Genomic DNA, 12,699 nt, shown 5'->3' on the forward strand with positions numbered 1-12,699 from the left:
TGAGTGTCCCCACCAACTCCCCGTGAGTGTCCCCTTCACCTCTTACAGGAATCCTCCACTGTCTTCACAATTGCCCCCCCATGAGTGCCCACCCAGCACCCCCTGTAGGAGCACCCCCAGAAGCCTGGCTTCCTGTCCCTGGACTGTTGGTGACAGCCATGATGCTTTAGGGTGACGCAGCTTCTGGAACGCCTCAGTCGCGTGGTAGAGGAGGGCAACCTGTTCGACCCAGCACGACCTAGCCTAGGCTCCGAGCTCGAAGCCCTGCAGCAGCACCTGGAAACCCTGAGCACCGGCGGCCAGCGTGTCTGGGAGAGAGGCGTGGACAGCCCTGCAGGTGCGCCTGGGCTCACGGGCAGCCTGAGTGGTCGCCTCCATTCTACGCTTACCCTATCTACCTGGTCTTCTTTGTTGGCACACATGGGCACTACTGAACCCTACACTCGGGGCCTGCTGGGCTGTGGCAGGGCACAGTGACCGGCCCCCCAGCTGGCCCCCACCTTTTCTTATGCCCGTCCAGTGTCCACCTTCTCTCTGGACTCAGTGGCCAGGGATCCACGGGAGCTTTGTCGCTTCCTGACGCAGAACTTATCACTGCCTAATAGCACAGCGCAGGCCCTCCTGGCTGCCCGGGTGGACTCACCCGAGGTGAGGTGGGCCCCCGCTCCAAGGTGGGTGGTCTGTACCCATGGAGGCAGCTCCCAGTCCTGGCTACTATGTTCTGCCTGCCTCATAGCCCCTGGTGGTGGACGTGGGGGACAGCTGAGCTACCTTTCAGGGCTCAGTGGGTCCCAGTGCCAGGCTTTGCAACCCCCCAACCTGAGTCACGCCTCCTCCCCTCCCTGGCCTCCCAGGTCTACCGCTTGCTCTTTGGCTCTTCGCCCACCCTACACGCAGGGTCCGATCTCCCCAGGGGTCAGGAGCCCTGGAACCACCTGGGTAGCAATCCTTTACTCCGGACGGAGGTGAGGGGAGCCTAGAGGGGTTGGGGGCATGCCTCCTGCCTCTGGGTGAGGAAATGATCCCTCTAGAGTGAAGGGGGGACTTGGAGCCTGCAGTAGCATGGGGATGTGGGGAGGCTATGCAGGCCCCAGCCCTGGGCTAAGTGGGGAGCCGGTGAGGCCTGCAGACCACCTTGGGCCAAGCTTCCAGTCTCCTCTCAGTTTGGGCTGGGAGTTCCTTCCTGGAGACCCTGCCCGGGGACCTACTGTCCCCTTCCCCCAGGAACTGCTGCTTGCCCCTGAACTCCTGGAGCGACTGACTTGCACGCCAGGTTCCCGGGAGCTGGGCCGCATTCTCACCGCTCCTGAGGGTCAGCAGAGTGCGCTGCAGGGCTATCGGGCTGCTGTCTGCAGTGGGCAGGCGACCACCCGTGCCCGCCGCTTCTCTGGGTTGGCGTCTGAGCTCCGGAACCAGCTGGACATGACCAAGATTGTCCAGCAGGTGAGGCCCCCACCTACCAGCTGGACAGCCAGTATGAGGGCTGGCAATGTCCCAGTTAGAGCCACCAGGGCTCTGTGTGTGGGAGACTGCACCCTGTGTTGGGTGTCTGATACCCCCATGTCACGGCTTGGGCCCCTGCCTTGTGTTCCCACCTCAGTACCTTCCCACTCTCCTCACATAGCCCCTCTCTGTCCCCCCCCCATCTCAGCCATCCTGCACATCCCACCCCCAGGCCCTGCTCCCCACCAGCACACCTCCCTAAGTCTGCAACTCTCCACATGACCATGTTCCCTCAGCTGGGCCTGGATGTGGCCAACGGTTCATATACCCAGCAGCAACCACCACCCCCGCGGCGGCTGCCAGCGCTGCTGGAGGACCTGCTGAACGCCCAGAAGGTTCTGCGGGATGTGGATGTCCTCTCAGCTCTGGCCTTACTGCTACCCCAGGGTGCTTGTGCGGGCCGGGCCCCTGCGACCCCAGGCAGTGGGCCCGGTGGCTTGGCCAACGGCACTGGTCTCGGGGCGGGCTCTGGGACAAACGCTACGGCAGAGGAAGAGGTCAGTCCACCGGCTGCGACCCCGGCCGGGGCGGAAGCACTGCAGGGCCAGTGCGCGGCCTTTGTGCAGCTCTGGGCGGGCCTGCAGCCCATCCTCTGCGGGAACAATCGGTATGTGGAAGGCAGGGCTGGATCCTGTCTCCTATGCCTGGTGCAGCCCTCCCCCAATCTTGAGGCTACACCCTGACGCCCACTTGCTCCTCACCGCCCTGCCCCACTCCTGACTTCCTGAAACCGCTTTGCTTTGAACTCCTGAAGCCCTAACTCCACTCCACTGCTAAGCCCGCCTGCCATCCGTGAGGCCCCATCCCCCATTTCTGGTGTACCACCCTATCCTAGTGTGGCACTGTGGGTTAATACGCTGGACTTCAAAGCCAGTTTGTACCGCAAGGTTGGCAGTTCAAGCTCACCAGCTGCTCCTCGGAAACCCTATACAGAGTTGCTATGAGTCGGAAGCGACTCGAAGGCACTTAATAACAACAACCCCATCTTAACCAATAAGGTCTCCCTGCAACCCAGATGCCCCTCGCTGAGTCTCCAAACTCTGACTTTCCACCCAGTTCCCCAATTCCAGATTCACTGTCCCCACCCCCGACGTCCCCACCCCCATTCCCAGAGCTCGGGCTCCTGAGCCACACCCCCTTTCTTGGGCCCGTCCCTCCCCAGCACCATAGAGCCGGAAGCGCTGCGGCGGGGCAACATGAGTTCCCTTGGGTTCACGAGTAAGGAGCAGAGGAACCTAGGCCTCTTGGTGCATCTCATGACCAGCAATCCCAAGATACTGTACGCGCCCGCGGGCTCCGAGGCAGACCGCGTCATCCTGAAGGTGCAGGGGCTGGTGCGGTCTTTGCTTTTGCTGCGCTCCGTCCGCGCAGTACCCCGTGAGCAGAGCGGGGATCGGAACATAAGACCTGTGGGGGCGCAGTCCCACGTGAGACACAGGCCCTGGAGCTGGGGCATTGCTCTGCAAGTGGGGGTCCTGGTGGGCTTCACCCACAGGAGCCTCCTGTGGGAGGAAAGGGAGCCGCTAAGTCTGTCCAGGTGGCCATATTTGGTTCAGGACCTGGTGTGGGTAGATGATGTCTGGCCAGACAGCTGGGTGGGTGCAGTAGAGGGGGAGCGGGTTAGTTTTCATTAGTTTGGGATTTGCTGAGCATGGTGCTGCAAAGCCATGTGGGGTCAGTATCTCTAGGGAGATAGAACAGTTTGGAACTAGCTGAAATCAGGGTTGGGGCTGGTGGGGGGGGCAGATCAACCTGGAAGGGGGTCCCTAAGATGAGGGTAAGGAGAGATGGGAAGAGTCGAGGGTTGATTAGGGAGGTGGAGAAGGGGCGGGGTGTCCCAGCAGCTGTGAGACAGTGCTGTCCATGGGCAGACTGTGTCCAAGAGTAGCATTAAGGACAGTTCTGTGGAAGCTTCAGGAAGGCCGGGGCGTTGGGAGCCTGGCTAGTAGGTTAGGGCTAGTAGGCTGTATCGAGCCAGAGGAGAGAAGTGTGTAAAACACCCACAACTGGCTGGGTTCTTCTGGAGGCCCCATGCCGGTACCCTCACCCTCTGCAGGCCAACGAGACCTTTGCCTTCGTGGGCAACGTGACCCACTACGCCCAGGTCTGGCTTAACATCTCGGCGGAGATCCGCAGTTTCCTGGAGCAGGGACGGCTGCAGCAACACCTGCACTGGCTGCAGCAGGTGCCGTGGGGGGCCGGGGTAGGGGTGGGGTGAGGCGGCGGAGCTCGCGTATCCTCTAAATCGCCCTGCACCCCCAGTACGTGGCAGAACTGCGGCTGCACCCGGAAGCACTGAACCTCTCTCTGGAGGAGCTGCCTCCAGCCCTGCGTCAGGACAACTTCTCCCTGCCCAATGGCTCGGCCCTCCTGCAGCAGTTGGATACCATTGACAACGCGGCCTGCGGCTGGATCCAGTTCATGTCCAAGGTGGGGGTGTGGTCGAGGGCGGGACCAGCGGGGCCCCGCCTCCCGAGCTGTGCCAACCCTGGCCTGTCCCCAGGTAAGCGTGGACATCTTCAAGGGTTTTCCGGACGAGGAGAGCATCGTCAACTACACTCTCAACCAGGCCTACCAGGACAACGTCACCGTGTTCGCTAGTGAGCTGCGAGCCCCGCCCACTTCCAGGCCCCTCCCCTCCAGCCCTGGTCCCACCCCCTTCTTTCTCCTTTGGGTCCCTGGCCTCATTCTCCTACCCCAGCCTTGTTCCTCCTCTCCCAGCCCCTCTCCACGACCTTGCTTGGCTTTGGGTCCCCAGGCGTGATCTTCCAGACACGGAAGGATGGCTCTCTCCCTCCCCACGTCCACTACAAGATCCGTCAGAACTCCAGTTTCACCGAGAAAACCAATGAGATCCGTCGGGCCTACTGGCGCCCAGGGCCCAACACTGGGGGCCGCTTCTATTTCCTGTACGGCTTCGTGTGGATCCAGGGTAAGGGGCTGTCCCGCGCGAGGGGCGGGGACTGATGACGGTGGGGTGTGGGGAAGGGCCAACCCTGACGCTGACTCCACCCTCAGACATGATGGAACGGGCCATCATCAACACTTTCGTGGGGCACGACGTGGTGGAGCCAGGCAGCTATGTGCAGATGTTCCCTTACCCCTGCTACACGCGCGATGAGTGAGTAGGATGGGAGGAGGAGAGGTGGGAACTCGGGCCGGCGCCCTGACACCTTTTCCCCCTCAGCTTCCTGTTCGTCATCGAGCACATGATGCCACTCTGTATGGTTATCTCCTGGGTCTACTCGGTGGCGATGACCATCCAACACATCGTAGCTGAGAAGGAGCACCGGCTCAAGGAGGTGGGGGAGGAGCCGGGGCGGCCGGGAGGCGGGGTGGGGCGGGGCCTGCAGAGCTCTGACCAGGGCTGAGTGGCTGCCTCCGCGGCCCTCTGGCAGGTGATGAAGACCATGGGCCTGAACAATGCGGTGCACTGGGTGGCCTGGTTCATCACGGGCTTTGTGCAGCTGACCATCTCGGTGACGGCGCTCACCGCCATCCTCAAGTACGGGCAGGTGCTCATGCACAGCCACGTGCTCATCATCTGGCTCTTCCTGGCTGTCTATGCCGTGGCCACTATCATGTTCTGGTGAGTGCCTGAGTCCAGCTCAGGGGTGTGTGTGGGGGGACGCTGTGGCCCCGCGCCCAGCCGGCAGCCTCCAGCGGTGGGGTGGGGCTGACTGAGTGGTGGGCCCCCAGTTTCCTGGTGTCGGTGCTGTACTCCAAGGCCAAGCTGGCCTCCGCCTGCGGTGGGATCGTCTATTTCCTGAGTTATGTGCCCTACATGTATGTGGCGATCCGAGAGGAGGTGGCTCACGATAAGATCACAGCCTTTGAGAAGTGCATTGCGGTGAGTGTGGGCGTGTGAGTTGGGTGGCGTCGGGCCTGTTCTCCTACCGTGACCTGCCCACTCATGCTGCTGTCTCTTCAGTCCCTGATGTCCACAACAGCCTTTGGCTTGGGGTCCAAGTACTTTGCCTTGTACGAGGTGGCGGGCGTGGGCATCCAGTGGCACACGTTCAACCAGTCGCCGGTGGAGGGTGACGACTTCAATCTGCTGCTGGCTGTCACCATGCTTGTTGTGGATGCTGCGGTCTATGGGGTGCTCACTTGGTACATTGAGGCTGTACATCCAGGTACATCCAGACGGAGACATGAGGCAGGGGCTACGGCTGGGGAGGAGCTCCTGTGCAGTTCCTGGATGGGGGTGTGTGTGCACATCTTCCTCTAGTGGACTGTCAACCCTTACGCCCTGGGTCAGCCTTTCTCCCATCCCTGGTCTCCAGGCATGTATGGGCTGCCTCGGCCCTGGTACTTCCCGCTGCAGAAGTCTTACTGGCTGGGCAGTGGGCGGGCAGAAGCGTGGGAATGGAGCTGGCCATGGGCACATGGCCCCCGCCTCAGCATCATGGAGGAGGACCAGGCCTGCGCTATGGAGAGCCGACGCTTCGGTGAGGTGCTGGGAGATGAGGGAGCTGGCTTTGAGGGTGAGGGGACAGAGGGCGTTGAAGCTCTGCCCCCTACCCCAATGATACGAGTGCCCTGTGCAGAGGAGATGCGGGGCATGGAGGAGGAGCCCACCCACCTGCCGCTGGTGGTCTGTGTGGACAAGCTCACCAAGGTCTACAAAAATGACAGGAAGCTAGCCTTGAACAAGTTGAGCCTGAACCTATATGAGAACCAGGTGGTCTCCTTCCTGGGCCACAACGGGGCCGGCAAGACCACTACCATGTGAGGCCCAAGCTTGGGCATGGGGGAAGCTGGGGGGGACAGTGTGGGTGCTGCTCCATCTGGTCAGGTTGCTGGACCCCTCCCTCCCATCCAGGTCTATCCTGACTGGCCTGTTCCCGCCGACTTCTGGCTCAGCCACCATCTATGGGCACGACATCCGCACGGAGATGGACGAGATCCGCAAGAACTTGGGCATGTGCCCGCAGCACAATGTGCTTTTCGACCGCCTCACAGTGGAGGAACATCTGTGGTTCTACTCGCGGCTGAAGAGCATGGCGCAGGAGGAGATCCGCAAGGAGATGGACAAGTGGGCGGGGCGATGGGGCCAGGGGCGGGGCGGTGGGGAGTCAGGGGCGGGGCGGTGGGGAGCCAGGGGCGGGGCCGGGACCTGAACACCGGCCGCCTGCTGGCCCTGCAGGATGATCGAAGATCTGGAACTCTCCCACAAGCGGCATTCGCTGGTGCAGACTCTGTCCGGCGGCATGAAGCGCAAGCTCTCCGTAGCCATCGCCTTCGTGGGCGGGTCCCGCGCCATCATCCTGGATGAGCCTACCGCCGGCGTGGACCCCTATGCACGCCGGGCGATCTGGGACCTCATCCTGAAGTATAAACCTGGTGAGTGGGGTGAGGCTGTCATAGGCCGCCTGCCTGACCCTGCTCAGCCCTCAGACTCTGGCCTCGCCCTCCCCAGGCCGAACCATCCTCCTGTCCACTCACCACATGGACGAGGCCGACCTGCTGGGGGACCGCATCGCAGTCATCTCCCACGGGAAGCTCAAGTGCTGTGGTTCTCCGCTCTTCCTCAAGGGTGCCTACGGTGACGGGTACCGCCTTACGCTGGTCAAGCGACCCGCTGAGCCGGGAGGCCCCCAAGGTCTGTTCTGGGACGCCCAGTGGCAGGGTGGGCCCTGGATGCCTGGCGGGCCTGGTCTGTCCGCTCTCCAGGTCTCCACTGACCCTGCTGGGTGAGTGAAGCCCCTCCCCGCACCTCTTCTCCCCTAGACTCAGGGCTGGCGTCTAGCCCCCCAGGCCGAGCCCCACTGAGCAGCTGTTCGGAGCCACATGTCTCCCAGTTTATCCGCAAGCATGTGGCCTCCTGCCTGCTGGTGTCAGACACGAGCACTGAGCTGTCCTACATCCTGCCCAGTGAGGCTGCCAAGAAGGGAGCCTTTGAGCGCCTCTTCCAGGTTGGGGGGCCTGTGGGGGTGGGAGAGGGCTGCTGGGAGGTCCTGTGTCCCACCCCCACCTCACCCAGCTCCTCTGTAGCACCTGGAGCACAGCCTAGAGGAACTGCATCTGAGTAGCTTTGGTCTGATGGATACAACACTGGAAGAAGTGTTCCTTAAGGTGTCGGAGGAGGACCAGTCCCTGGAGAATAGCGAGGCTGGTGAGGGAACACAGGGGTGTCTGCCCTGGAGCCCACTGCCCACTTCACCCCACCAGTCCCTGGGGGGCTAGGGTTCCTAGGCAGGTGGGCAAGGGGACCTCAGGTCTCTCCTCGGCCTTAGATGTGAAGGAATCCAGGAAGGATGTGATGCCAGGAGCAGAGGCCCCGGCGGCTGCGGAGACGCTCACTGGCAACCTGGCCCGGTGTTCTGAGCTGGCTGAGTCACGAGCCTCACTGCAGTCAGCCTCCTCGGTGGGCTCTGCCCGTGGCGATGAGTCTGCTGGCTATGCTGAGATCTATGGAGACTACCGCCCTCTCTTTGACAACCTGCAGGACCCGGACAATGTCAGCTTGCAAGGTGGGGACGATCGGGTGGGCCTGGGGTGGTCGAGCAGGAAGCACGTGGGGCTGCCTGCTCAGCCCTGGCTTCCTGTACAGAGGCCGAGGCTGAGAGCCTCACGCGGGTCGGCCAGGGCAGCCGCCCACTGGACGGCTGGTGGCTGCGGGTGCGCCAGTTTCATGGGCTTCTGGTGAAGCGATTCCACTGCGCCCGGCGTAACTCCAAGGCACTCTGCTCCCAGATCCTGCTCCCTGCCTTCTTCGTCTGCGTGGCCATGACGGTGGCCCTCTCTGTCCCCGAGATTGGTACGGCCAGCTGACTGGGCAGGGGGACAGTACAAGTGTGGCTTCCACTCAACCCGGGTCTTCACCACATAGAGCGACCCTTGCCTGCTCAGGGCCTCAGTCCTGATTGGAGGCTGTTGACACCCTGGGAGTTTTCAAGCTTGAGCCTCCGGGTCCTGCATCTGGGGCTGTTGGCAGGTGCTCTGGATTGATGAGGCCTTCCCACTCCCTCTGCCAGGTGACCTGCCGCCACTGGTCCTGTCCCCATCTCAATACCACAACTACACCCAGCCCCGAGGCAACTTCATTCCCTATGCCAACGAGGATCGCTGGGAGTACCGGTGAGGCTGGAGAACTGGTGGGCGGGTGGGGGTGCCAGGGAGCAGCACCCAACTCATGACCCCGTGTCCTAGACTTCGACTGTCTCCAGATGCCAGCCCCCAGCAACTCGTGAGCACATTCCGCCTGCCATCAGGAGTAGGTGCCACCTGTGTGCTCAAGTCCCCAGCCAATGGCTCCCTGGGGCCCACAATGAACCTGAGTAGCGGCGAGTCCCGCGTGCTGGCCGCCCGCTTCTTCGATAGCATGTGTCTGGAGTCATTCACACAGGGGGTGCCTCTGTCCAACTTTGTGCCACCCCCACCCTCTCCTGCCCCGTCTGACACCCCTGTATCGCTCGACGATGATCCGCTGCAGGCTTGGAATGCCTCCCTGCTGCCCACTACTGTGCCAGGTTTCAACAGGGTGGGGAGAGATGAGGGAGTGCGGGCAAGCGGCTGGATTTAGGAGGGGTGAAGGCATGACGTAATAGAGGGGTGGGAAGCTGGAGAGGCCTGGGGGGGAACTAGGGCTTAGGGGTGGACCAAATGACCCGCGCTATACCCACAGAGACATGGACCTCGGCTCCCTCGCTGCCTCGCCTGGTACGGGAGCCTGTCCGCTGCAGCTGTTCCACGCAGGGCACTGGCTTCTCCTGCCCCAGTGGTGTGGGTGGGCACCCGCCCCAGATGCGGGTTGTCACAGGCGACATCCTGACCGACATCACCGGCCACAACGTCTCTGAGTACCTACTCTTCACCTCTGACCGATTCCGGCTGCACCGGTGAGTGAACAGGAACAAGAGGGTGCTATTGGGCAGGTTGGCCAGCTGGTGCCCTCTGGGCCTCCCTCACCCCCACCTGTCTGACTAGGTATGGAGCCATCACCTTTGGCAACGTGCAGAAAGCCATCCCGACTTCGTTTGGCGCCCAGGCCCCGCCAATGGTGCGGAAGATCGCTGTGCGTAGGGTGGCCCAGGTAAGCAACTGGGGGTCAGTGGGCCAGCCCTTGTCTGCGTCCACAGTGACCCACGGTGGCACTCGGGGCCTTTCTGTGGCCTTTCCTCTCCTTCCAGGTGTTCTACAACAACAAGGGTTACCACAGCATGCCCACCTACCTCAACAGCCTCAACAACGCCATTCTGCGTGCCAACCTGCCCAAGAGCAAGGGCAATCCGGCAGCCTATGGTGGGGGCGGGGGGTGTTGGGGAGTGGGAGCGTGGAGGGTGGGGAAGGGTCAGGTGGGAGCAGGGCCTGAGGCTGCCACTCTCCCTCTGCCACAGGCATTACGGTCACCAACCACCCCATGAACAGGACAAGTGCCAGCCTTTCCCTGGACTACCTGTAGGTGTTGGGGGGCCGGGGAGGGAGGGGCTGCACGTGGGACTGGGCTCATGCTGTCTCGTCTGCCCCCCAGACTGCAGGGTACCGATGTGGTCATCGCCATCTTCATCATTGTTGCCATGTCCTTCGTGCCGGCCAGCTTCGTGGTCTTCTTGGTGGCTGAGAAGTCCACCAAGGCCAAACACCTGCAGTTTGTCAGTGGCTGCAGCCCCGTCATCTACTGGCTGGCCAACTACGTGTGGGACATGGTGCGCCCTTGATTTGGGAGGCTCCCATCGCCCTTGTCCTCTTCCAGGCACCTGCGGGCACTCTGTTTGCCACACTTAGCCCTTGGGTTCCCAGCGCCCTGGGATGGGCTCCGCACCTTATCCTAGGGTCCCCGCCCTTCAGCACATCAACCCTCCCCTGCTCCCCCGAGTCAGCCTCTCCTGCTCTTGCAGCTGAACTACCTGGTCCCGGCCACCTGCTGCGTCATCATCCTGTTTGTGTTCGACCTGCCAGCCTACACATCACCTACCAACTTCCCCGCTGTGCTCTCCCTCTTCCTACTCTACGGGTAAGGGGCGGAGTCTGTGGCTGGGCGTGGGGGCGTGGCTCAGGACATGGGGGTGTGGCCTCGGCCTGTGCCTGGGAGCCGGAGTGATAGCTATCCCTTCCCAGGTGGTCCATCACACCCATCATGTACCCGGCCTCCTTCTGGTTCGAGGTGCCCAGCTCCGCCTACGTATTCCTCATCGTCATCAATCTGTTCATCGGCATCACGGCCACCGTGGCCACTTTCCTGCTGCAGCTCTTTGAACATGATAAGGTAGAGGTAGATGGGGGTGGGGAGGGGGTATTCCACTACCCAGGCTGCGTCCCTAACACCCCGTGACCCTCCAGGACCTGAAGGTTGTCAACAGCTACCTGAAAAGCTGCTTTCTCATTTTCCCCAACTACAACCTGGGCCATGGGCTCATGGAGATGGCTTACAATGAGTACATCAACGAGTACTATGCTAAGATTGGTGTGTACCGGCCTGGTGGGGCCCAGAAGGGGCGGGGACTGGGACGGGGCGGGGCTGGAACTAGAACGAGGTGGGGTGGAAACTGGGAGGGGACAGGTACTGGGACTGACCAGGTGGGGAGAGGTAGGGCGGGGTGGGGAGCCAGGTGTGGGGGTGGCTGTGGGGTTTCCAGAAGTCCGTGAGCACAGGCCCTGAGCCAGCTGCTCTACAGGTCAGTTTGACAAGATGAAGTCCCCCTTCGAGTGGGACATCGTCACTCGTGGGCTGGTGGCCATGACCGTGGAGGGCTTTGTCGGCTTCTTCCTCACCATCATGTGCCAGTACAATTTCCTGCGGCGGCCGCAGTGAGTGGACTGACGGCAGGAGCGGTGGCAGGGGTGGGTGACCCCGGGTGGTGGTGGGCCTAGCATTGCCCACTCTGTCCCTCCAGGCGTATGCCTGTGTCCACCAAGCCCGTGGAGGATGATGTGGACGTGGCCAGTGAGCGGCAGCGAGTTCTGCGGGGGGACGCAGACAATGATATGGTCAAGATTGAGAACCTGACCAAGGTGGGCTGGGTCTGTGGCCAGCTCGGTGGCGGGACCGTGGGTGGGGGCGTGGCCTTTGTGGTATGGGCCCAGGAGGTGGGCTGGGCCCCCAGGTGACAGGTTGCCCAGCTGAAGGGACAGCTCCCTGCCCCCGCCCCGACCCCAGGTGTACAAGTCCCGGAAGATAGGCCGCATCCTGGCTGTGGACCGGCTGTGCCTGGGCGTGCGTCCCGGTGAGTGCTTCGGCCTCCTTGGCGTCAATGGCGCGGGCAAGACGAGTACCTTTAAGATGCTGACAGGAGATGAGAGCACGACGGGGGGCGAGGCTTTCATCAATGGACACAGGTGCACAAGGATGGGCGTGGCTCGGGGCTGGAGGGGGTGGGCTGCGCACGCTCAGTGCTGACGCGCTCGGTATTGCAGTGTGCTGAAGGAACTGCTGCAGGTACAGCAAAGCCTGGGCTACTGTCCGCAGTTTGACGCCCTGTTCGATGAGCTCACGGCCCGGGAGCACCTGCAGCTCTACACACGGCTGCGTGGCATCCCCTGGAAGGACGAAGCGCGGGTGAGGATGTGGACCAGGGGCTGTGGCTGAGCAGGGCACAGCGGACCCTGAGTATCTGCCCTCCCTGTCCAGGTGGTGAGGTGGGCATTGGAGAAGCTGGAGCTGACCAAGTACGCCGACAAGCCCGCCGGCACCTATAGTGGTGGTAACAAACGCAAGCTGTCCACCGCCATCGCGCTTATCGGGTACCCAGCTTTCATCTTCCTGGTGAGCTCATGGCCGGGTGGTGGACCAGGAGGTGTGGGTGGGCAAGGTGGTGGACACAGTTCAGCCCTGCACACCTTGCCCGCCCTTAGGATGAGCCCACCACGGGCATGGACCCCAAGGCCCGGCGTTTCCTCTGGAATCTCATCCTGGACCTCATCAAGACAGGGCGCTCTGTGGTTCTGACGTCACACAGGTGGGCCCCATGTCCTTCCCCACCTCGTCCCAGAAGACCCTGGGCACCAGCCCCAACCCAACCCCATCCCAGGAGCGCTTGGGGTCCAGCTCCGTGTGTCTGTGGCCACCCCGTCTTGGGAACCCCTGGTGCCAGCCGTTTGTCTGTGCCCATCCCATCCCGGGAGCCCTGGTGCCAGCCGTTTGTCTGTGCCCACCCCATCCCGGGAGCCCTGGTGCCAGCCGTTTGTCTGTGCCCACCCCGTCCCGGGAGCCCTGGTGCCAGCCGTTTGTCTGTGCCCACCCCGTCCCGGGAG

At 62.5% G+C, this 12,699-nt stretch overlaps 1 protein-coding gene across 1 annotated transcript in view; it reads left to right on the plus strand.

Moving 5' to 3' along the window:
- The window catches only part of ABCA2 (ATP-binding cassette, sub-family A (ABC1), member 2), an 18,992-nt gene that overhangs the window by 4,798 nt on the left and 1,495 nt on the right, over positions 1-12,699 (plus strand). The window contains exons 5-44 of the mRNA XM_006863674.1: positions 171-337; positions 521-648; positions 855-965; positions 1,225-1,443; positions 1,740-2,110; positions 2,666-2,825; positions 3,560-3,688; positions 3,766-3,933; positions 4,007-4,103; positions 4,262-4,435; positions 4,522-4,624; positions 4,691-4,805; positions 4,902-5,092; positions 5,203-5,353; positions 5,435-5,639; positions 5,790-5,954; positions 6,054-6,234; positions 6,329-6,541; positions 6,653-6,849; positions 6,926-7,108; positions 7,237-7,421; positions 7,501-7,621; positions 7,743-7,979; positions 8,060-8,266; positions 8,484-8,586; positions 8,659-8,978; positions 9,134-9,347; positions 9,436-9,541; positions 9,639-9,750; positions 9,846-9,906; positions 9,980-10,154; positions 10,347-10,462; positions 10,567-10,714; positions 10,789-10,912; positions 11,124-11,256; positions 11,343-11,460; positions 11,606-11,784; positions 11,863-12,004; positions 12,077-12,211; positions 12,301-12,404. Coding sequence (XP_006863736.1) covers positions 171-337; positions 521-648; positions 855-965; positions 1,225-1,443; positions 1,740-2,110; positions 2,666-2,825; positions 3,560-3,688; positions 3,766-3,933; positions 4,007-4,103; positions 4,262-4,435; positions 4,522-4,624; positions 4,691-4,805; positions 4,902-5,092; positions 5,203-5,353; positions 5,435-5,639; positions 5,790-5,954; positions 6,054-6,234; positions 6,329-6,541; positions 6,653-6,849; positions 6,926-7,108; positions 7,237-7,421; positions 7,501-7,621; positions 7,743-7,979; positions 8,060-8,266; positions 8,484-8,586; positions 8,659-8,978; positions 9,134-9,347; positions 9,436-9,541; positions 9,639-9,750; positions 9,846-9,906; positions 9,980-10,154; positions 10,347-10,462; positions 10,567-10,714; positions 10,789-10,912; positions 11,124-11,256; positions 11,343-11,460; positions 11,606-11,784; positions 11,863-12,004; positions 12,077-12,211; positions 12,301-12,404 — 6,468 coding nt within the window. The remainder of the gene's footprint in view (positions 1-170; positions 338-520; positions 649-854; positions 966-1,224; positions 1,444-1,739; positions 2,111-2,665; positions 2,826-3,559; positions 3,689-3,765; positions 3,934-4,006; positions 4,104-4,261; positions 4,436-4,521; positions 4,625-4,690; positions 4,806-4,901; positions 5,093-5,202; positions 5,354-5,434; positions 5,640-5,789; positions 5,955-6,053; positions 6,235-6,328; positions 6,542-6,652; positions 6,850-6,925; positions 7,109-7,236; positions 7,422-7,500; positions 7,622-7,742; positions 7,980-8,059; positions 8,267-8,483; positions 8,587-8,658; positions 8,979-9,133; positions 9,348-9,435; positions 9,542-9,638; positions 9,751-9,845; positions 9,907-9,979; positions 10,155-10,346; positions 10,463-10,566; positions 10,715-10,788; positions 10,913-11,123; positions 11,257-11,342; positions 11,461-11,605; positions 11,785-11,862; positions 12,005-12,076; positions 12,212-12,300; positions 12,405-12,699) is intronic.

This window comes from Chrysochloris asiatica, unplaced genomic scaffold, assembly GCF_000296735.1.
Source record: "Chrysochloris asiatica unplaced genomic scaffold, ChrAsi1.0 scaffold00056, whole genome shotgun sequence".
Classification (NCBI taxonomy): Eukaryota; Metazoa; Chordata; class Mammalia; order Afrosoricida; family Chrysochloridae; genus Chrysochloris; species Chrysochloris asiatica.